This window comes from Pempheris klunzingeri, chromosome 6 (genome assembly GCF_042242105.1).
Source record: "Pempheris klunzingeri isolate RE-2024b chromosome 6, fPemKlu1.hap1, whole genome shotgun sequence".
NCBI classification, from domain to species: domain Eukaryota; kingdom Metazoa; phylum Chordata; class Actinopteri; order Acropomatiformes; family Pempheridae; genus Pempheris; species Pempheris klunzingeri.
The window spans coordinates 23,554,432-23,576,447 of record NC_092017.1 but is presented as its reverse complement, the minus strand read 5'-3'; the positions used below and the strand labels follow the sequence as shown (position 1 = coordinate 23,576,447).

The following is a 22,016-nucleotide window of genomic DNA, read 5'->3' as shown; positions in this document are numbered from 1 at the left end:
GGCAGAGGGTCCATATGGCACCAGCTATAGAACATCAGTCTCACTGAAACTCAGTGGTATAGTACATCTAGAGTTTTCTACAGAGTAGAGAACTCTAAAAGCCAACAGAAAATGGCTGGCTGACAGTGACCAATGACATGAAAGCATGCTGTGACTTTATCATACAACTCAAACAGCTAAAAAAGCGATGTAACACTGCTGTAACAACACTAGAAAACAGGACTTCAAAATATGGCACGGGTATTTTGAATAATGTTGCAGTGTGTGTGCGTGTGTGTGTGTGTGCATGTGTGTGAGTGACCGAGAGAGACAGAGAGAGAGAGAATATGATGGTTTTAAAATAGCAGATCTAAAATCAGGCTAGAATATAGACGGGGCTTCATGATGCAGTAGTGCAGCACACAGCTGCATGAGTGTTATGTATGGGGGCACATGCGCCTACTGTATGTCTCTGTTTGCCTGGTAGTTCACGTGCATGGCAGTGTGTGTAAACATTAGCATGACTTGCTCGATAGAGGGCACTGCAGGACAAGTTAGGCTCTGCTGAAAATCTCAATGGGCTGAGCCTCAGAAATATTGCTTTAGCTCTTTTCAGCACAGCTGTGCAAGCAACAGTTTTTAAACCAAAAGACAAGTAGCAGTGATGAACAATAAACAATGTTTTCTTTACAGAAGAAAAACAGCGGTGAACTTTAGAAAATTGTCCATTTGGAGAAATAATCCCTGTATGTTCATAAGAGAGAATTCAGAATGTGGTTTATCAACAATATTTATATTAATCATAAACTTTTAGAGCTGTCTGTCCAGGCCCCAAGGAGAGTGCAGCTCTAGAAAGCTGCAGCTCTATATATGTACACAAGGCAGAAAGTCTTAAGATTTCAATTTCTGTACACTGGAGGCAATAATACCTGCAGAACAGAACAGAAGACAGCAGTAAAGAGTAAAACACAAGACAGTGAAAGCAAGAACAGAACAAAAAGCGAGACACAAATTAGGAGAACAGAATAGAAGACAAAAGAAAAGAGAGGAGAAGAGAATTGGACAAAGTAAAGAAGAACAATGAATAACATTGTGAATCATGTGCTACACCAAATTATGAAAAATCTACCATGGACAGCAAAGAGAAAGCAGTGGAGGAAAGCAAAGATACCCCAGAACCCTAACGAACCAACAAAAACAAACTATTCAGACTGACTGATCAGATGACTGCCTAATTAACAAACCAACCACAAAATCCAAACTGCAGCAGCCCTGTAGGAACTCAAAGCGTAGAGTCCTCTTGTGGTCCATCCGGTCGTCGATCAGGTCCCTGACCGCCGGTAGACAGAAGAGCCGATATGTTTTCCTATGGTACATTTGGCACTAGTATTTGCCTTTGGTCCAGCAATAGGCAAATAAATGTCTGTGTGTTCCCCTAAAAAGGTAAAAAAGGCGGCTCACTTTTCAGTTCCACAAGCCTCCAGCGGAGGGCAGGTGGGGTGGCGTGGGATGGCGATGAGCAGAGTAGAGAAGCGTTGTTTTGTTTGTTTGTTTGTTTGTTATAAAACTATTTTTAGCGCGTGTTGCTGTCTCTCAGAACCGTCAAGTCCACCGTCCGCTGGAAACTCTTCAGCAGAGAGACGGCTGTCTCATGCTCCATGTGTAAAAAACTATGTCCGTTAGCCTGCAAGGCAAACACGCAGCACAGTCAACAGCATGTGTGTGTGCATGTATGTATAGAGGTATGTGTGCTGCAGTATTTCCATACATATGTCTATGTGTGTGTGTGTGTGTGTGTGTGTGTGTGTGTGTGTGTGTGTGTGTGTGTGGAAGGATGGAGGGCCACTGCCACCATTATCTCAGTAACACATCACTGTTGGGGAAAAGAGAGAGAAGAGGAGGAGCTACACAGTCATGCTGTAGAGAGAGAAGGGGTAAAGACAAAAAGGGCTTTTAGATGAGTTCATCCAGCTAAACTGTACATCTGTGGAGAGAAGATGGAGGGGGAGGAGAGAGGAAAACATGAGAGGAATGAGAGATGGGTGAGGGAGGGGTAAAGCCCTGGCATCTCATTCGGACCCTGCAGTGGCAATCCTCACGGTTCTTTTTGGGCTGACACTAGCACGTCTTAGGAATAATAGCTCCCGTAAATATATAAATAAAATAAATAATTCATGTTGAGCGTTGATTTAATTTAATTATTCTACGTGGGGGGGGGAGGAAGTTGTTTCAATAGCTGTTGTTGCCCCTGGGAAAGTATGCCTGCAAGGTGTAACAATACATAATTAATTTCACCATCAAAATCAGAATATACTCATGTTTACTTGTAACGTAACCATGTTTGGTTTTTCACAATTTGTATTTAAGTCCAGGCATCTGAAGAATAGCATACTTTAGTTCAGCCTCACTGCAAACTGCAGTGCTCAGCTACTTTCAGAACGCAACGTAGAAGTTGAAGTAAATAAAAAGCGGTTATCTAGTGAGATGATGTATGAGCATCGTGGGAATGGCACAAGACCACACATCTAGAAAAATAATTACTCTGTAAAATATCTCAGTGGCAAGCAAAGCTGGTGGCGTGAAGTATTTCTGCTTGCACCTGTCATCAGGCTCATAAAGATCCAGGATGGGATGTCCAATTGGCTGACATACATGTGACTGTCTATGACTTGTTGTTTATATTTTGTACATTTTATTTCTTTAAAGCTCCTTCTATTTAAATGTTCTGATGATACAAGCAGAAACTCTTTGGTTTTACAATAAAGCTTCTTACTACTTCGCTTCAATCGGGGAAGTCGCCCTCGATAAGAGTGAATTCTGCCCGAACTGGTTTTGTTGACCTCTGCGTCACCACTGCAGTCCCACAGTAGTTACAAACGACGCTGTACATTTACGTAGCTTAAAGCAAGTTCAGCCTTGATGTCTTAAAACTGGCCCCCGCATCATTTTTTATCTTCAGGGGGGTTTAAGTTGTTAAGTTTCATAGTAACAGCGATAATAACAGTATAAAAAGTCGTTTTAGGCCTCTCAAATCCCCCTGTGATCCTTGGCTCAAAGGTTTGTGTGTGTCACTGGCTAATGATGAACAAGAGAGATGGTGGGGGGGGTCATGCCTGATTTCTGGACCAACAGGTACACACAATGAGGCAGAATATAAAGGCAGGAAAAAGCTGAAGTCTCATGTAAACAATTCAGTAATATAACACCAGTGGGTGAATTGATTTGTGATCTCTGGCTCAGTTGCTGCAGCTAACTGGTGTTTGTGTGCCTCTCCTGAATAACCTGTGTAAGAGAATGTCCAGCTAACCGCATAAGTTACACAAGTTTGTCTTTTCCCACTGAATGCTCTGCCTTGCTTGTTCATAAAATAAGGGAAGGGTGAGGGAGGGAGAGAGGGCAGGTCATGTGGCTGTTTGTGGCCCGTCTGATGATGAGTGAGAGGATGTTACCTGCAGTATCTTGTCTCCGGGCTGCAGGGCAGAGGCGGCGGGCCCATCATGCTGTACCCTAGTAACAAAGATACCCTATAAGTCAAAATGATACACCGTTAGGACAACACAGGGACACGATGGTTTAGAATCTTTGCCTTTCTCATTCTCATCTCAATATCCACCCCCCAAAAAATCACATTTCTGCCCAAAAAATATATGGGAAGTTCACCAATGCATTCTCTTTCTTCTAAATTTAGAGAGGCATGCAGGTCATGATGATAGAATTTTAGTCGTTTAAAAATACTTGGGTTTACTTGTTATTGCCATCTAACTTAAAATTTACTGAAGCTGAGTGATACATTCCTTCCAAAAAGACATAGATTACACATGTCGAAATGGTTTAACGTCTACTCATACAGATCAGAGCCTGGCATGGAATAGACACGAGGTTAGAAAGAGAGATAAATAGAGATATACAGTGAATATATAAGGAATAGGGGGAAGAAGAATAGGTATGGGTTGGGTACTGTCTAGGGGAAAGAAGTAGGTAGCAGGGAGGGCAGAAGATATGTCATCCCCAATATTTTCCCCAATATTTTTCTTAGATTTGATATTTTCTATTCAATAACCCAAGGCAGAGATTGTAAAAACACCAACATCTTTTCATTGAGAGGTGAAAGATGTTTTTGAACACAGAAAGTGTAGGACAATGCAGCTGTATCAACTCAACACGGTTCAACAGGTGGCGCACGTGTTGAACACAGAATAGTGAGCTTTACAGAGAAATGTGCCACAAGTGACACCAGTTAGCCAAAAACAAGACGATGTAGTATCGACAGTGCAGTGGCACATACATACTACAGTCTATGAGTGAATGCAAGAACAAACACATATATTGCATGTTAGAAGTATTAGTTTAGTTACTATTCACAGTAACACTAGTATTTATACAGTGAGCCTCATACATGCATTCAATCAGGTAATTTTTATAACCCTTTAACCTTCTGCTCAACCATATGGTGGAGCACATTTTGACTCACTATATCTTATTGAAAACATGTTTTACTTATGACATCTCAACCGTTTAGTAGAGGCCAATATTTCAAAAAACGTGGGGTCTGTTCATAAAAAAACATTGATTTTTCTAATGAGTGCCCCAAGGAAATAAAATATATATAAAGAATACATTTTTTCATTGCTTTTTTCTTGGTGAGGAGGTTAAAGGGATAATGTGGACTTTAAAAACTTCAACTTAACGGCACGTCCCTGTCGGGTCCTATATGGAGCTCACTGTACGTTACAAATGTGTTTGTTAGCAGCTGCAAATTGTTAGTCACGGTTAAACATGTACACAATTTAAAGCAGTTGCACACAAAGCTACAGTCCGCTGCAAAAACCTTCCTTTGTCAAAATTTCAGAATTGTTCAGAATTTCTTGAAAAATGTACCATTTTGAAGGTAATGTTACTTTTGACTGCGAGCTTATAAACTGCTTTCTACATAACTGACAGTTACACAAATAGGACAATATTAGGGATGAGGTTTTTGCAGCCCAGTGATAACATTTTTCTTAAGGGTGACAGTAGATAAGCGTGTTTGTTATCGACAGCAGCTCAGTGTGCAGACACAGCATATTTGGCAACAACGGGAACAGAGAATTAGATTTTTTTTTAAATGTTCATCACCCAGATTTGCTAAAAAAATCCATGTTCTGTTCCTTAAAACCCTGTTTTCTGTTCTAAAATCGAGCATGAGAAGCAAATACATCAAAGGACGGGATCCCACTCCTGTCATTACAGGACCTGAGACACTGCTTCTACTCGCTGGATTGTAATGAGCCAGAGGTGACACTGACCCGGTGACCCGGAAACTTAGAAGGTCATTATCATTTCTGTTTTAGAAACCTGATAATGACTTCTGGCAGGTTTTACAAAACATTGCAAATTATTGAGGGATCTAAACCTGTTGGAAACAATATGATGAGGAAACTCTAGGGATAATTACTGAGTGTTTTATAAATATAAGCATCACTGATTCATTTGGGCTGTAAGTCTAGTCCTTCAGCCCATATTAATCAGAGGATGGGTGCATTTAACAAGGTGGCCAAAAGGGGGCGCCACAGTCCTGTGGAGCAGCGGTGGCTGTAGTGGGCTCTGGGGATCAAAACCACAGATGTATAATTTATCAGTCAAGCTGTTTTGATACACAGTCCTTTTTAACTATTTAAACTCTGGCTCACTTCAGCCTTAGGTCTGCCCTTAATTAACATGAACAGAAAATAAAACAATTCTTTTAAACATGGAAATAAAATCGACTAAAATAGCCACAAACGTATATGTAGAAAGGGTGGGACAAATCAAAGTGAGCTCTCATAAGTAGGCCAGAGAAGATGATCAAACCAAAATCAAAGGAATCTGCATTTGTTTGAGCTAAAACTGCTGACGAATCAGCCCTGAGCTCACAACCAGTGAACTAACTTGAAAGTAACTTTCAGCGGCTTCAGTGAGACGCCACACACACATGGTGGTGATAGATAATAGCTGTTTTTGTATCATGGTAGCTCAGACACAAGGCAAAAGGCACGAGTAGGGTCTGAGGTAAGGAAAGCAGACACCCAGCTCATATCAGTAGATCTAAACACTTATTTTCACGTTAGAACATTTACATTTTAACCATACACACTGAAAAATGAAGTGACATCACTGTAGATACCCAGAAATCCTGCAAAGCATTCTGCAATATCCAATAATCTGTATTAACATGGACAGGTAAAGTATGTCTATATCTAGACCTATACCGTATCTAATATGACATTTTAAACTTTATTAATAGACTGTGAGTGTAATGTAATTACTTGACAAAATGTTGAGGAGAGTCACTTGAAAAACTGCTCATGTGCATTGACTCCACTTGCTGCCCGTGCAACATTGCATTAATAATGGACAAACTGCAGCTGGTGGAAGCTTTACAGATACAAGTAGAGATGGGGATGATTGAACAGCTATCCGAGTCAGCAACTGAGTCACTACTTGTCTACTTAACACTAAAGTTAAATGATGAATTGACATTTTCTATATTATCACTTCATCTCTTCACCATTTGTCGGATGGGCTGTACAGAGGCCGACTGTTAAAATAACTCCTCGTGTGGGCTTTCTATTTATAAACCAGCTGTCTCGTCAGTTACTCAACATCTGAATAACAGTCAGTAAAATCTGCCATACTCCCCATCCTGAGATCAAAGTGTTGAACATCTAAAATCACCCACGGTGTCCCAGAACTAAAGCAGCCATCCTAAAATAGCTGTCAGAGCTCCGTGAGCTGCCTCGCTCCTTTAGACTGACTATAGCAGCATGTTTCTAGGACAGACTGCCATGTGCAGGAGGCCTGGGGGATCTGCAGCCCCAACAGGCTCTCAGCACAGGCGCACGCTGGCAGAATCAGTCAAACTCTGAAGTAGAAATGATAAAAGAGTTTGGCATATCTCGTAATAAGACATCATGCATGCATGTGGGCACAAATCTATTTCAAAATACTGAAATATTTAACTTTGTTACAGCAACTACATTTTCCAACGGTGTAAAAATGAAGCAAACACACAAAAACACACTATTAATGATACGTACATGCATAGCGTGTGTATCAGGTATCATAAGTGCTTCTTGTTCTATCAGTCCTAATACTATATTGTAGTTTCCAAACTCATATCATTTCTCTAAAGTCTTCCATCCTGTTTTGTGAGGCTAGCAAGGATTTCCAATATTTCAAGACGTTTTGGTATATTTAATCACACATCAGGCCTTTTTACCCCTTTAAATACATACATTTCAATTAAACTCAACAGTATCTGTGAAGATCACAGACTCCAAGTTAACCAAGTCAACTGCTGCCCTACAGACAGACATAAGGACAGATAGACGAAACTCTGCGGTAACCAGCAGCAGTTTCCATGGCAACTCTGAGGTAAAGCCGGGGAGCCTGTCATTGGCTGGCAGGCCGGGTCGGGTCGTACCATGTCGGAGGGTTTGAAGGGGTTCCCCTGGCCGCTGATGCCACCAGAGATACTGAAACCAAGACCAGGGTTCTTCTCTATTCTCACACACAACTAGAGAGTGAGGAGGGGGAGAAAAAGAAAGACAAAAAAGAAAGAAAGACAAGTGAAAGTGAAATACAAAGATCTTAACAATCTCTACACAAGCACAGAGTAGACAGACGACACGCACAACAGTGAAGGAGCGCTTTCGTGTGATGTGTGACACGTTTTGGCAGCTATATTGGAGGTCCTCGGTTCTCTGGCAACAACAATGGAGCCACAAATATCCTTGTCAGAGTATTTCTGTTTGGCATAATGAAAGCCATCTCATACTAGAATGGGAAAAACAAAACCCCACAAGATCAGCTGATCCGGGTGGTGTGAATGACTTCATGTTCCTACCTAAACTGGTACAGTGCTCTCCATCTGTGAAATATCTCAGATTTAGAACTACGCCTCCATGGCTTTTTCTAGCCCCGTTTCTTCACCAACAGTTGCTGTAGGGTATCTAAAATTACACCAAGATGTCACAGTTAATTATAATATTTTGTGTCCTGTCTACATCCACCCGTCGACACAAGCATCTGATCTGTGAACCATCATGGCCTGTTATTAACACATCTGATCCGGCTAGTTATTTGACATCAAACACGTCTGTCTTTTACAACTTACTGTAGCTTGCTGGTTCATTTTCCGACAAAGCCATCTACATCTCCTTTAATATTTATCATTTCTATCATCACGTGATAGAAATTGTTTGTCTTATTACCAGCTTTGTAAGTCCTTCGAGAGACACCAGGCAGTATGCAAATAAATTCTGATTTACTGATCGATACACCAACAGTCCATATTTCAGCGTAGCTGCGCTGACTCTTTCAAATGCAACACTGTTTTGTTGCAGAGCCAAAAAGCTAAAAAAAGCTAAAGCTAAAGAATGAAAAGCTTAAGTCAGTTTACTTTATCATACTTACCTACATCTAGGAACACATTTTGTTATTCAAAAGATTGAACTTTACTTGCAGTGTAGCTGAACTGACATACATCCACAAAACTGATATCCTTTGTAACCTAGTTACTACATATTTAGCCACCATTTAAGCACAGCCCATTTTTAAACAGACCTCCAGATAGTGTGGGATGTGCTGCCTGAAGACAAACAGACAGATGGACAGACAGATACCTGCTCCTGGAAACCGTCCGTGCTCTTCTGGCCTTTGGTCTGCAACAGGCAGCGGGCGCTCTGAGGCCGTGGGTTGGTGTGGGTCATGACGACCTGGTTGCTATGGACCATGCCCTGGTTGCCGTGGTACTGGGGGTTGGTGGCGGGGAGGGAGGGCTGATGGGAGGTGTGGGAGGAATGGGGGTTGTACTGGGGCTGGTTACCAGACGGGGACAGGGCCATGGGCAGGCCGGAGCTGGGATAAGCCTGTCCAGGAGTGGGATGGCCTGGAAGAGAAAAAAAGAACACTGTGAAATAAAACTTCCAGACACATGTGTAAGATCTGAGACACATAGCACTCATACTTCATTTTAAGTTTAAACTGACTGACTAATGTCATCTTACTTGGGAAATTTCAGGTTTCACATTGTAAATAGTTGGAAAGAGGCCAGTGGGAGCAAGAGGAACATTAAATCTTGTGCATGCTAACTAATCTAAATATGGTAACTAGCTACATATCAATAATCTTTCTCCACAATCGATGACTACACCTTTAAACCACTCTTTAGCTGTAATAAAAAGAGAAACAGACAGATATATGATGAGTAATAATAAGTGATTATGCTTCATTTGTTTCTGATTTGATACTGTGATTGGATGTGACAGGATGATTGGATGACCGCTTGTAACCCCACTAATTCAATTTTCTACATTACAGTCCAATGTGGTTTCATACCCCTACAAATGAACCATTTTTGAATTTATTACCATTTACCTGACATGGTGCCTTGGTACTGCCCCGGCCCCCCAGAGGGGACCACTGATAGGGGCATCCCTGGTTGGTATTGGCTCCCTTTGTTCACCACCCCGTCGTAGCCCTGCTGCCCGCCCCCACGATGAGGCGTAGTGGACGAGGACGAGGAAGAGGAAGTGACGATCATGTGTGTGTTGTGTGATTGGTGGGAGGGGTTGTGGGAGTGGACACTCTGTGGACAGAGGAGGGGCAGGAAGAGACGTGGCATTAAAAATTCTTCCACACACAGATATGGTCCCATCTACACTGGAGGAAAAGATGTAGTGTAAAAAGCCTCCATAAAGCTTAATGACTGTTAGACTATGTTAAATATCAGTGCAAAACATCTGGATAAAACAGAGTCAATAAAGGAGAACAGCTCTTACCTTTTTCATGAGGTTGTCAGGTGGGACATCCCTTCTGCCAAGCGAGTAGGGAGCCCACTGGTTGCTCCCTGACATCCCCTCCTGGTCATTATCCAGCATGGCAGCCTGCTGAGAGGGGGTCTGGAGAGAGAGACAGAGAAAGAGAGAGACACAGTGACCATTACTGAAGATGAACTTTAGTAATTCATTCATGGATCAGCGTTTGTCTGCCTGAGTTTCAGACAGGTTTATGGGAACGTTCTGTGAAATTTTACTGTTTTAAGTATGAATCCTGCAGCGCTTTAACATCTTAGTCAATAGATTTACCTTCCAATCTAGATTAAGTAACATGGTGTGCAATGATACCACCAGTCAACATGGCCTGATGGCTGAAGCAGCTGATAAATATTGATAAAAAAAACGGATAAATATTAGACGTTAGTGGTTTACACCTGAAAACTCAGCTCATGTGTTTCATCAGGGCTGTGTGAGCGCGGTTTGATCAAATTTGCTTGTTAGTGTCCAAACAACCCACCAACTGTCATCAGATTCAGATTCAAATGGAGGTGTGCGACATCCCTTACTGAGCCCCACCCACTTCGAAACAAGCGAGAAGAGCACAGAGAAATAACCAAACCATTCCAACTTTCAGCACACAGTTGTATGTTCACGTAGCATCCCATTACCCATACTAGGAATCTGTTTGAAAAAACACGTGCGGTGTGTCCGATGACAATAATCTGCCTGTACACTGACATAAGACAGACAGACAAATGCATGTTGAGCCGTTTCAATCAAATTGAAATGTGGAAATTGTTTCATGGTTGGGTCCAAACTCTTGAAATACCAATCTAGCACCAGAATTAGTTCACTTCCTGCTACATTTGACCTTTTAAGTCACTCCCAGTCATGATGAGAAAGATTTGTGGGGTTTGAACGGCAAAACTAAGGCATATCATACTAACGTCATGGATACTCACAGCTTCAGATGGTAGAAAAGGTACTTTTAATAATCTATATCATAATAGCAATAATGGCCCCCAGTTAAATAGACTTTATGGTTGCTGTGTTGGGTGAAGAGGCAGAGTCAGCTATTCTTTATAATTACCTATGTGTGCAGTGATAACAGCAGTACCAGGGGTTCATTGTTCTCAGAGGGATACTCACAGCGTTAGCAGACGGAGGAGGAGGTAGTGGCAGCCAGCGGCCAGCAGGGGGCTCATGCTTAGTGTTATTGTAAAGGTTAAAGTTCAAAGTGCTGCTGCGCCCCTGGCCGTGACCCCCGCCCTGACAGAGCATGCCCAGCGTGAGCGTGTTGTGCTTTAGGACACCACTCTGATTGGAGAAGACAACATCACATGACATGGGTGAATGTAGGGGGAGGGGAGGGGAGGGGAGGGGTGGGGCTGCAGCGTTTGGACAACACACTGTGAGCTCCACAGACAAACAACGAGAACACTTATAAAAACAACAACAACAACAACAACAACAGTGCACAGTTGCTGAAAGCACAGAGAAATGTTAGCTAGTGATCGATCAATACACACAGAGAACATTGTGTCATACAAGCAACAACTGGCGGATCAACATTAGCATGTAAGTCTTCAGTAACATATGTGGGTAATTCAACATTACGTCCATCCCTACCTGAAAACTGATGCCCATAAAGTTTTATCGTGACATGTTAAACTTCTACGTTTGGATATACATCGTGTTTCAATACTTCATTTTCAGCACCATCCCACTTCGCCGTCCAAATGTCAACGCCAACTTTTGTTTTAGCTTTGACAAGGCGGATGTACTTTGCACCGAGTGACAGGCTAAGAGGATCTTGAGGCGTAAAAATAGACCATTAAAATTCTGCACGTTAAGCTTTTTCCATCACTGTGTGCTCCAGACCTCCTCCCTACGACTGTGTCTGATTCTCCAGTCCGCTGAGGCACCAGCTCTGATTAAAGAATTAGTTTGACATTTTGGAAAATATGTTTATTCGAATTCCTTCTAAGAGTTAGATGAGAGGATTGATTGCACTCTCATGTCTGCATGGTGAAATTTGAAGCTGCAGTCTTAATGCTACATTAAGGTGATGTCCTGCTGCATACACATACATACATGCAGACACGAGAGTGGTATTTATCTTCTCATCTAACATTCGCCATGAAAGTGAAGGTATTTCTCAAAATGTTAAACTATTCCTTAAAAAAAACTGCTGTTCCTTACAGTGTTGTACAGTTATGCTATAATTACAGCGCTCTGCAAGTGATTATATTGATTATGAAGATCTTATTTTCATTAAAACAGGTGAAATATCAAAACAACTAAAAGTCAGTTTGTTTCAAGAGCTGACTTGTTTTTATGATTTACCAATTTACCAATCTGCTAGAATTGCCTTGCTGACTTTTCACCTGTTTCAAAAAAACGTTTTAAGACAAGACCAAATGACTTGTCACAGTGGAGGTTTTGTTGAGCTGTACTTCAGGACATGCACTTTCTTCAGGCTTTGGTCAGGCTGACAGTGCAACAGTGTGGATGGGACACACATGCAGCCGGACACATATCTGGTCAACCTTACAACACAGACTTACACAGATACAGACAGGGAGGGCTTCCGAATGCTGTGTGTGTGTGTGTGTGTGAGTGTGTGTGAGTGTGTGTGAGTATCTCCCTCTTCAGTGTATCTGCATTGCATTAACGTACCCTATCCAATCGTTTGGCCTCTATGTGCCTAAGTAGCTGTTGCCTCCAATCGGCAGGCATCCTGGAGGTGATGTCTTCAGGTTTCTGTGGTACAACAGGTCTTACTTTGATGGTGTCATCGGATGGTTTCTCAGGGCAGGTTGCCAGAGTGTAGTCAGGAGGCATTTTCTCCAGCAGGGCAGCCATGGTGGGACGAGCTGACACTGGACGGGCCTGAGGACACACGGTTAATATCTTATTTTAGAATTTTGTAGTTTCCTTCTGCTGTATGGAGCTTTTTAGCATCTTTCAAGTTATTGTTTTGGTTTTAGGGTCCGCAACTGTATTTATTTGGTTCAATAATCACATCAAACCCTCTTTCTAGCTGCAGCAGGCAGCTGCTTCCAGTGAAAAAGCTCTGATGGCTTACTGTACGCAAACTGCACAGCACCAAACGAAGAACGCTAAAGATATGTTCCATACGAGTTGGTGGAGACCAAAACAGAGCTAAAAGGAGTGTGAGCATCGGATTTGTGGGTATCGAGTGAACCAGAAACCAGAACTTAAAATCAATGCTAATATTAATATAAAAAGACAACTGTTTGCCTTTTTATATGTTCATATTTATATACTGACAAGAAATGTCTTGTCATTAGTCATTAGTTTTGCAGGTTTTAGTCCCAAGTTGGAATTTTGACCAGATGAGTGAAAGTAAAAATCAATTCATCCATGTAATAGTTGTTCAGATGTTGTCAGTGTGGACCAATGTGGGGGGCAGACAACAGACCGACCGCCTGAGATGGCCACGGGCAAGCGCAGCTAGTAGCAGCAATTATTTTGTTCAGTAGCATCGCACCTTTGCAAGTTTAAAATCATGTGGTGTTGCGAGGGTTAAATGAGAATGCCAGACAGAAAGACTGCAGTAATGCAGACACTATACCAGACCGTCCTGAGGAGGATGGAGCTTAGCCTACATAGACAGTTAAAGCAAGAATAAGACTGCAGTGGTAACAGCTCAATATTAGTTTCCCTGCTCCTACTTTCATTCCTGTGCGCTCCCCCTTCATGCTGAAAGGTGCCAGATGAGGAGATTTGCGCATCTGATCAGTATGCTTCTGGACACCTCTGTGTGAGTATTTTTGGAAAGTCTGACTCGGGGTGAATCCAAAACATGGCGCAGGGATTATTTATGGACTTGGGATTGCCTTGGGATCTGGGGTATATGGCTAAGGTAAAGGACACCTGTGCTGCTCTGCTTAGTCTGCTGCTACGGTGACCTGGACCCAGGTAATTAGTGGAAGATGGATAAAAAATGCCTCCACTCAGTCAGATACATTTACTGTCCTCAAAGTCCTAAAACCTCTATGACAAAGACGGCTGTTTGTTAGTGTCTCACATTCCATTATTATGAAGACAACAACAAATTAACCTTGTCGGATTTTCAAAACATAACTGATCTCACAGGCTGAATTAATGTTTTTTGACTGAAGTAATATTGTTTCGCCTGATGGACATGATAAATCTTCTTCTGTGTGGGTCAATTGGTCCACTTTTCCAAAATATTCTAACTATTATCGTGTGAGGCTGTAAATGTTTCCTTTAATTACTACTTTGATCCCAAATAAAGTTTAGAAATGTTTTTAGACCTGAAATGATTAGTTTTACCTTGAGTGCTGGAAAACAGTACATTGGGCATTTTTGGTTATTTTCTGACATTTCTGGATGAGACAACTGATTGATTAATTCAGAAACTAATCAGCAGATTAATCAATAGCCGAAAGATTTATCAGCTGCAAGCCTACTTGTTTTCATTTTCATTTTCCATCAGCAGCTTAGGTGACAGACACACAGCCTACCTGAGATGCCCCATAGGTCTCAGTACTGTAGCTCCTGGCAGACAGGGGGCGGCGCTGAGTCAGACTCTTGGTAGGATAACCAATCATTGGCTTCTTCTGTTCCTGGTAGGTGGGATAGTCGTCGTCGTAGCGACCATTTCTCTTATTGTGCAGCATCTGACTCTGGCTGTCAACCATGTTTGCAGAGTGCTCCATGGGGGATGAGTAGACAAGAGCCCGACTATAAAGAGGGGGGTCCGCCTGAGGAGAGGAGGCTTTCATCAGACCACAGAACTGACAGAAAGGATTGTTTCTATGTCATCATTGTCATCATTGTCAAGGACGAAAACTCACTCATACAAAAACATAATTATAATTTCTCAGACAACTACCTGCTGTCTGTACTGAGACTCCTGCAGCGCCTCCTGCTGGGCTTCATGGACTCTGCGGAACAAAGCAAGTTCTGTGGAGCTCACTAATGAATCTGCTCTCCTCAGAAACCCTGGCCTGGACCGCTGTGTTGGGACTGGCTGCTGCTGCTGCTGCTGGCTGGGCGGACCATCCTGGTTGATTGGCGATTGGGGGAAGGAAAACATCTCCAGTGGAGGATATGCACGGTACCGAGGGCTCACCAACTCCTTGGGTAATGTCTTCCCTGGTTGACTGATGTACTCCAAGGCCTTCGATGAGTGGTTGATATAATCTGGTGTGTTGGGGAAGGGGGGAGGGACCCGGCGGTCCATGGTCACCTGTTTGGTCAGAACGGTTACCAGTAAGTCCATGAAACGTTTTCAGGCATTGTTTGTTATACAAAATATTTGTATTGATTTTTTTTAGTGTAATGATCTTGTCCAACCAATTAAGACTTAAGACTAACTTTAAAACACACTGTAAATGATCTTTTCTGACCTCCACTGGTTTTACTTTTCACTGTACAGGCGGAAAAAGTGCTAAAAAACCATTGTACAGTACCAAACATCAGACAGACATGACTAGCTGGTGTATATGATGTACATGGTGTAGCATTGAGTCGCTATTTCTACTAAAGATTTCAAACATGAATCCCAATAAAACAATGTTGCTTCATAACTGCTGGATGTGTAATTTAGCAACTGTTTGCTAACAATTTTGTCATATCAACTTCAAATATCAATGTTGTGTTCCTTAGATTGGCTAAAAAGCTGTTTACCTGGGGATTGTAGTTGTGGTCGAAGTGGTACGCCTTGTGTGGGATGGCAGGTTTCTGGTTCTGTCCTGGATGGTTCTGGTTGCTAGCTCCATGTCCTGGGAACCCCAGCTCCTCGTCTAACATGGGAGCAGACTGTGACCTTGCCATGCTGGTCTGCTCCATAGAACCGGGCAACTCTGGACGGTCCAAACTAGTCTGCTGCTCAATAGATGCACTGTAGCTATCCATGGGAATGCTAAAGAGAGAACAGCGAGAGACATGAATCACATCCTTACATTCACTTACCTGCACATGCTGACAAATAACAAATGAAACCTACCTGTAGACCTTGTAGGAGCCGATGTCAATCTCATCGATGCTCTGTGACTTCTTAAACTTGGATCTCGTCTCCCTCATCATGGGGGACAGGCGGTCAGAGCTTTTACTCATCACCACGGTCACCTTGTTGCCCCCGCTGACACTTAGCTGGTCCTTCCTGTTCTGCTCACCCTGATTGTTGTGGTACGTCCAACTGCCGGGCAAAGGCCCTGCGCCTTGTTCCAGCCTAGGAGCCAAAAGCGAGGAATGGCCAGGAAGTGTTGTAGTAACATGAGCCCAGAAAATGAGCAGCGTTATAGAAGTAAAAAGCAGAAAACAAAGACAGGTGAAACAGTGTCATTATGGCCTACGTTGTTTTTTCATTTCTCCTTTATTATTCTTGTCTATTTTTTACTGCTGACGAAATGCAGGTGGCCGTTCAAAGGTCTGAAACCTTGTTCATGTTAGTAAGAATAAATAAGAAGGGGAAGAATTTAGAATTTTTAGAATATCATACTAGCATGTCTTCTGTTTAAGGTCTCAACAAAGAACCTGCAAACCTTGTGGGTCATGATTCCCCACGAACAAACACATTTTGGAGCTAAATGTGGGACTGTTGGAGCTTAATGCAGTTACCTTGGGTCTATGTCCTTGCGATCAGGGTTGGGGCTGGAGGTGGGTGTCAGGTCCAGTTTGGAGGGAAAAGCGGTTCGGTCCTCCAGCGGACTAGGAGTTCTGGTCCAGTTCTGCCAAGGATTCTGGCTAGAAGGTCCAGAGGATTGTTGGTCATTGTCTGGAGTGGAGCGTTGGTTGCTGTGGAAGGGGAGCGTCTGAGTGTCTAGCTCCAGCGGCACACCTACGATTCGCTCTTGCCTGAGGAGGGGGCGGCGCCCGTGTGTTGACTGGCTGCGGGGTTTGGAGCCCAGCGGCGGGTTTCCCTGACTGGTATTAGAGGATGGAGGGTCGAGAGGAGACTCCTCAGCATCAAAACCTGTGTTGTCATAGTGAGGGGCCTCAGACCAATCAAAAGGCTCGCTCAGTGGACGTCGATCTCCGCGCTGCTGCAGGGTCCCTGACGGAGGTGTTTCTCTCTGAGACAGCAGTGGCTTGGAGTCAATGGGCTTGGGGAACGACTGAGCCAGTCTACAAAGATGCAAAATATTAAACACTAATTATGCTGTGGCAAATAATAAAATTATCTCAATTATACTGAAGAGCCCTACTAAATTAAGTGCTGTGTATTTAATCAGAGCTACTGTGCACTGGGAACAGCTTAACTTTCTATCCCTCTCTCTGATGTTTCTCTGAAAGATCAATTTGGCCAATAACCACGTTTGTTGTAATTAATGTTTGAGAGAGCAGCCTTGAACAGAAACTATTAATGCCTTCAACCTTCCTCACTGGCACTCGCAGTTTGCAAATACCACACGTTTCACAAGTACACAGACAAAGGAACAAGTATACAGATTGTGATCTGTACATCACCCCAGGGCATGTGAAATGACAACTTTAATGTAAAAAAATACCAAAGTGAGCTTTCTCCCTGCAGGGACTCCTCAGAAATGAGGAGAGGCATGGGAAGAGTGAGGACAAAGAAATGAGTTTTGAACATCATTATGGATGTAGTACTTCATTGATAGAGCTATGGAAAAGGTTACTGGTCTTTAAAAAACACAAGTATCTTTTCAGACCCTGTGGTGTAAGAGAGGAAACAATAAACCAACAAGTAAAAAGGACAAATCCAACCTTTGCTACAGGACTGCTGAATCTTTAAATCACTGAACGTGAACATTCATCTTACATTTTTGTTCTGTCACCATTTTCAAGGTTATGAAACAGTAACAATTAGTCATGAATTTTCTAAATACTAATATACTTCAGTTTGCCAATAACCCAGCAAGCATTTCTACTTTGAATAATTGTTACACCAGCCTGAAACTAACACTTTAAATTAGATTGAGGCCAACAATAAATACCATAGCTTATTGCATTATTGTTATTTATCAGTGAATATCAGAATGTCCTTGTTAATGCATACTGGGGACACAACTAAAAAATTTAAAGGATTCTTTCTAAAAATGTATGTTTATGTCATGATGTTAAAAAATTACTTCAATTGGCTGGTTGACACATTCCTTGTAGTTTACAGCTGCAACATTTTTGAATACAAAGCTGGTTGAAACCCTTTTCTGATATTAATTATCAATGCTATTTTTCATTCTGTCAAACTTTATCACGAGTGCACTGCAAACTGGGTAACAACTTCATAAGAAGCACAAAACTGCTTTATTTGCTTCTTTTTACATGCTGGTCTAAAACAAATCCTCTGGATAGCGCTGAAGCCTGGACTTGACAGCTTTGGAGCGGAGGAGAGGAGAAGAGAGAGGAGAGAGAGCGGGAACGAGGGAGAATCCTGAACAGAAGTCTGCAGCATCCTAATGAGTCTCTCTGACCTTGACTAAGTGAGCAGACAGATGAGAAAGACACAGAAAGATGGAGGGAGGAGAGGATGGATAGAGCAATCGGATAGATGGACGAGATGGATGATAGATGGAGGAGATTAAAGGGGGGATTGGAATCGAAAAAGAAGAAGAGATGATGGATAGTTGGAGAGAGGGTGATGAAATTGAACATGAAGCGTGAAGTGTGTGTTGGTGTGTACCTGTTGGTCCAGTGTGTTTGAGGGGCCTGGTCCTTGCTGGGAGGAGGCAAGGCTGGAGCGTGTGGGTGCGTGTGAGAGTGTGTGTGTGAGTGTGAGTGTGTGTTAGCGGGCGGGTTGGAGGAGCCGGAGGAGCCCTGTGAGGGAGAGTAATCGGAGTAGGTGGCTGAGGAGCCGCTGTGGTTCAGACAGTGGAGCTTATCCACCTCCTCATCTGTAGACTCTGGACAGAGGCAGACACAGATAGACAGAGAGAAACAGACAGCTCTGTTCAAAGAAAATGTCACATCCTCTCCTTTCTGATAGCCCTCTTTTACGTGTGCTCAAGTGCCTTTGGCACATCTGACACATCTGAAAAAACAAAAAACAAAAAAGTCCTGTCTGTATTTCATCCCCCAAGGGTTTGATTTCTTTTCTTCAGGTCTTCATCGCAATTGCTTGTATTGGTAGCCATCTAAAAATATGTTCAGGTGACTTAAAACACACTCTGTTGGACTTATTTAAAACCAAGCTAACAGTAGTTTCTGTGTATGATGCAGGAATGTATAATGTGAACATCACAAAAGAATGAACAGACGTGGCAAATGTCTGTATTGATGAAAATCTATGATCTAATCAAAGATACTCAACATCTCAATGATGTTGTGTTTAAATCCAATGATAAAACGTGTTTGTCCACAACATCAATGTTAGTAATATAATCAAATTTCATTATTTATTATACAAAAATCTTCTTCCTTGCTCCTGAATGCGCAGATTTGTGCTTTTCTCTGTTTAATATCATTGTAGACTGAATATCAATGCACTGAAAAACAAAGCAAGTCATTTAAAGGCATCACCTACGGGTCTGGGAAACTGTGACTGACGTTTTTTAAATATAAATATTAGCAAATTGAAGCTCGAGGGCAGCAAAAGGGAACGGGTTATAAATGAAGCTACAGCAGAGCTAAGAAATGATCCTCACGTGGAAACCAATAGGGTCTATGATTTCACAATTTCAGTCTTGATTACGCCGACCAAATCACAGCTCAGTTTCTGGATACTGAACCTAAACTGTGAACTTTGCTGTCGAAGCTTAAAAATCTACTGAGAGCTAAAACATTGATGAATGAATGATATCTGGAGCCTACATACTGTATTACACATGATGAGAGGTAGAGGAGCCACATTTCTTTCTTAATCTTGTCATCTGTCTCTTAACCCAGATTCCCGTAGTGCTCTCATTATATGTTTGGACAATATTGAGTCCACTGCACTGACGCAAGATGTGGCCTGGTTATAAAAGATGGGTTTAAGAGTTTTTAAAAATCTTTATTTAACCATCAAGACCTTCTTTTGCCAGGGAGACCTGGAAAGAAAGCAGCAAAGAAAACATAACAGCTGCAGAGGGCATTAAGGAGGGAGAATGTTTTATTTCTTTTGTAAATATCCTTTAAGAATCTACACTCACCAAGAGTTTTAATCATCTCACACCAAGTTATCTGACAAAGAAGCAGATTACATGAGCTCTGAATTAGAGCTTCACTTTGTCACTGAGAAGCGATAATAAGCTGTTTCCTTCAGTGGACAGAATCAAGACGCTAAATAATTTTGAACAAAAACAAGATTTTTTGATAAGGCAGTGAAATTAGCTCTGGGCCCATTAATAAAACTTACTCGCCTTTGGTTTACTTTTGATGAAACCGAGGCCTTCGGGGCAAAATTAGTAAAAAGGGTCGAGCTTTAGACTGGGATCTAGATTCACTGGAGAGGTTTATGGTATTTCCTCCCTCTATCTCTGTTATGTGCTGAAATTAATCCGCTTACCACCATGACTAATTAGTGGACACTATTACAACATGCCCCAAAGTGCTTTACAATAGACCACATTAAATTACTGTGTGAACTGTAAGTGCGCACCCATGTGTCTACGTATGTGTGTGTGTGTGTGTGTGTGTGTGTGTGTGTGTGTGTGTGTGTGTCGCTGTACATGTACAGTATGATACAGTACCTTTCTTGTCTTTCCCCAGCAGCACCACCTTTGGTTTGTACATAGGTGGCTCCACCAGGGTGGGCCTCATGTCAGAGATACGGATGTCATTGGGAGAGCCGCCCATCGAGTCCTGTGGAGAGACAAAACCGACAGGATGGCTGCCAAGTTGTGGATAGTGAGCAGAAGCCAGAATCACCCATTTGAAATTTTAAGCTTAACCTTGTCAGCATAATGTCTTTGAGTCAAGATCTCTTGTCTTGCCAGTCTGTGAAGCTAATGGCATTTAAAGCCTATGGAGTGGAAAGCTGTCAGTAGTATAAATTATGAGTCATCGGGTTTGTTTTGAAATTGAAAACTCTAAAATATAAAGTTATATAAAATAGATAATGTGGTGAGCATTAAAAACGTTGCTGGTATATTTAAAGGAGCACTGTGGAGTTTTTCACCTCTAGTAGCGCTATGGAATTCTCTTTTAACGAGCAGGTCCATGTTTTGTTTTTCACGAGGACGCACATGCATGTGCACAATGACATGACACAATAGATTACATTCCTGCCAATTGTGGCACACTGTTCCACTGATGTGCCAGCAAAGACAGCGAAGAAGAAGACTGCTTGCTAGTAAACAGGTGCAGGTTTCCAAATATTCAAAACACATCTTTATAGACATTTTATGAGGAGGGTAATTGATTCAATAGGTTTGTTAGACCTTAAGGATACACACAATGCGATTTGGTAACTGTTCATGTAAACACGACTTTTGTTTGATTACAAGAAAAATCCACAGGGCATCATAAGTCATAATTAAGTATCAATCATCATAAATCTGAAATACAAACTTATGAGACGTCCCTAACGTGCTCTAGTGCTGTGATCTGTGTAGCATCACACCGCTGGACAGCACTGAATAGTTTGTTAAGGGAAGCATTTTATCTAGAAAGGAAATATATTAGCTGATTTTAAAAGATGAATGAAACTGCGTTACGGTCTTACAATAAGTCAAAAGCATTAAATTCATGTTGCCACGATTTCGTACGTGTGTGTGTGTGTGTGTGTGTGTGTGTATATGGTACACTATGTTACAACCTCAGAGCTCTCTGTCAGGTCCTCTTTGTCCTTCCTCTTGGGAATGTCGATGCCAGAGTTATGCATTGATCCCTGATCCATTAGCTGAGTCTGAGAGAAGTCCTGCATCTCTCTGTCTGTCACCTGGCAAACACACACACATGCAGATGATTTGTGCTGCCCGTCTCACACCTTTATTACCACAGATCTCAATCCTAGAGATACTGCTGGATTTGGTGACAACTCAACCGAATGGACATGGACTTCATTTCTGTATTTAAAAGGTATCTAATGATCACTGTACTTCAAGTACACAACTAACAAATATATTCATATAGTGTATGATATATGCAACCTCCAACAGCTTTTGGACCAGCCAACTTTTCTTTAGAAAAGGGCAGACGACACTGACGGTAGACAGCTCTTCAGTTATGATGACGTGGGCATGTACTCTCTATTATATGCAAACAATACTCCTGTTATATAAGTGGGGCTAAAAACAACATAATTTCTAATGAGAGTCTTGTTTAGTTACATAACTCTTTTCTATGTCTAAGCTTTGGGTT

At 42.1% G+C, this 22,016-nt stretch overlaps 1 protein-coding gene across 1 annotated transcript in view; it reads right to left on the bottom strand.

Moving 5' to 3' along the window:
* Positions 1-1,552: 1,552 nt before the first annotated feature.
* lrrc7 (leucine rich repeat containing 7) overlaps positions 1,553-22,016 on the bottom strand; it is a 113,707-nt gene continuing 93,243 nt past the window's right edge. The window contains exons 18-33 of the mRNA XM_070832244.1: positions 21,472-21,594; positions 20,405-20,516; positions 18,418-18,637; positions 16,392-16,898; positions 15,778-16,002; positions 15,459-15,693; positions 14,662-15,018; positions 14,291-14,530; positions 12,456-12,668; positions 10,926-11,093; positions 9,780-9,899; positions 9,376-9,586; positions 8,622-8,887; positions 7,421-7,513; positions 3,429-3,503; positions 1,553-1,663 (exon numbers count right to left, since the gene is read on the bottom strand). Of these exons, the coding sequence (XP_070688345.1) occupies positions 1,553-1,663; positions 3,429-3,503; positions 7,421-7,513; positions 8,622-8,887; positions 9,376-9,586; positions 9,780-9,899; positions 10,926-11,093; positions 12,456-12,668; positions 14,291-14,530; positions 14,662-15,018; positions 15,459-15,693; positions 15,778-16,002; positions 16,392-16,898; positions 18,418-18,637; positions 20,405-20,516; positions 21,472-21,594 (3,276 nt within the window). The remainder of the gene's footprint in view (positions 1,664-3,428; positions 3,504-7,420; positions 7,514-8,621; positions 8,888-9,375; positions 9,587-9,779; positions 9,900-10,925; positions 11,094-12,455; positions 12,669-14,290; positions 14,531-14,661; positions 15,019-15,458; positions 15,694-15,777; positions 16,003-16,391; positions 16,899-18,417; positions 18,638-20,404; positions 20,517-21,471; positions 21,595-22,016) is intronic.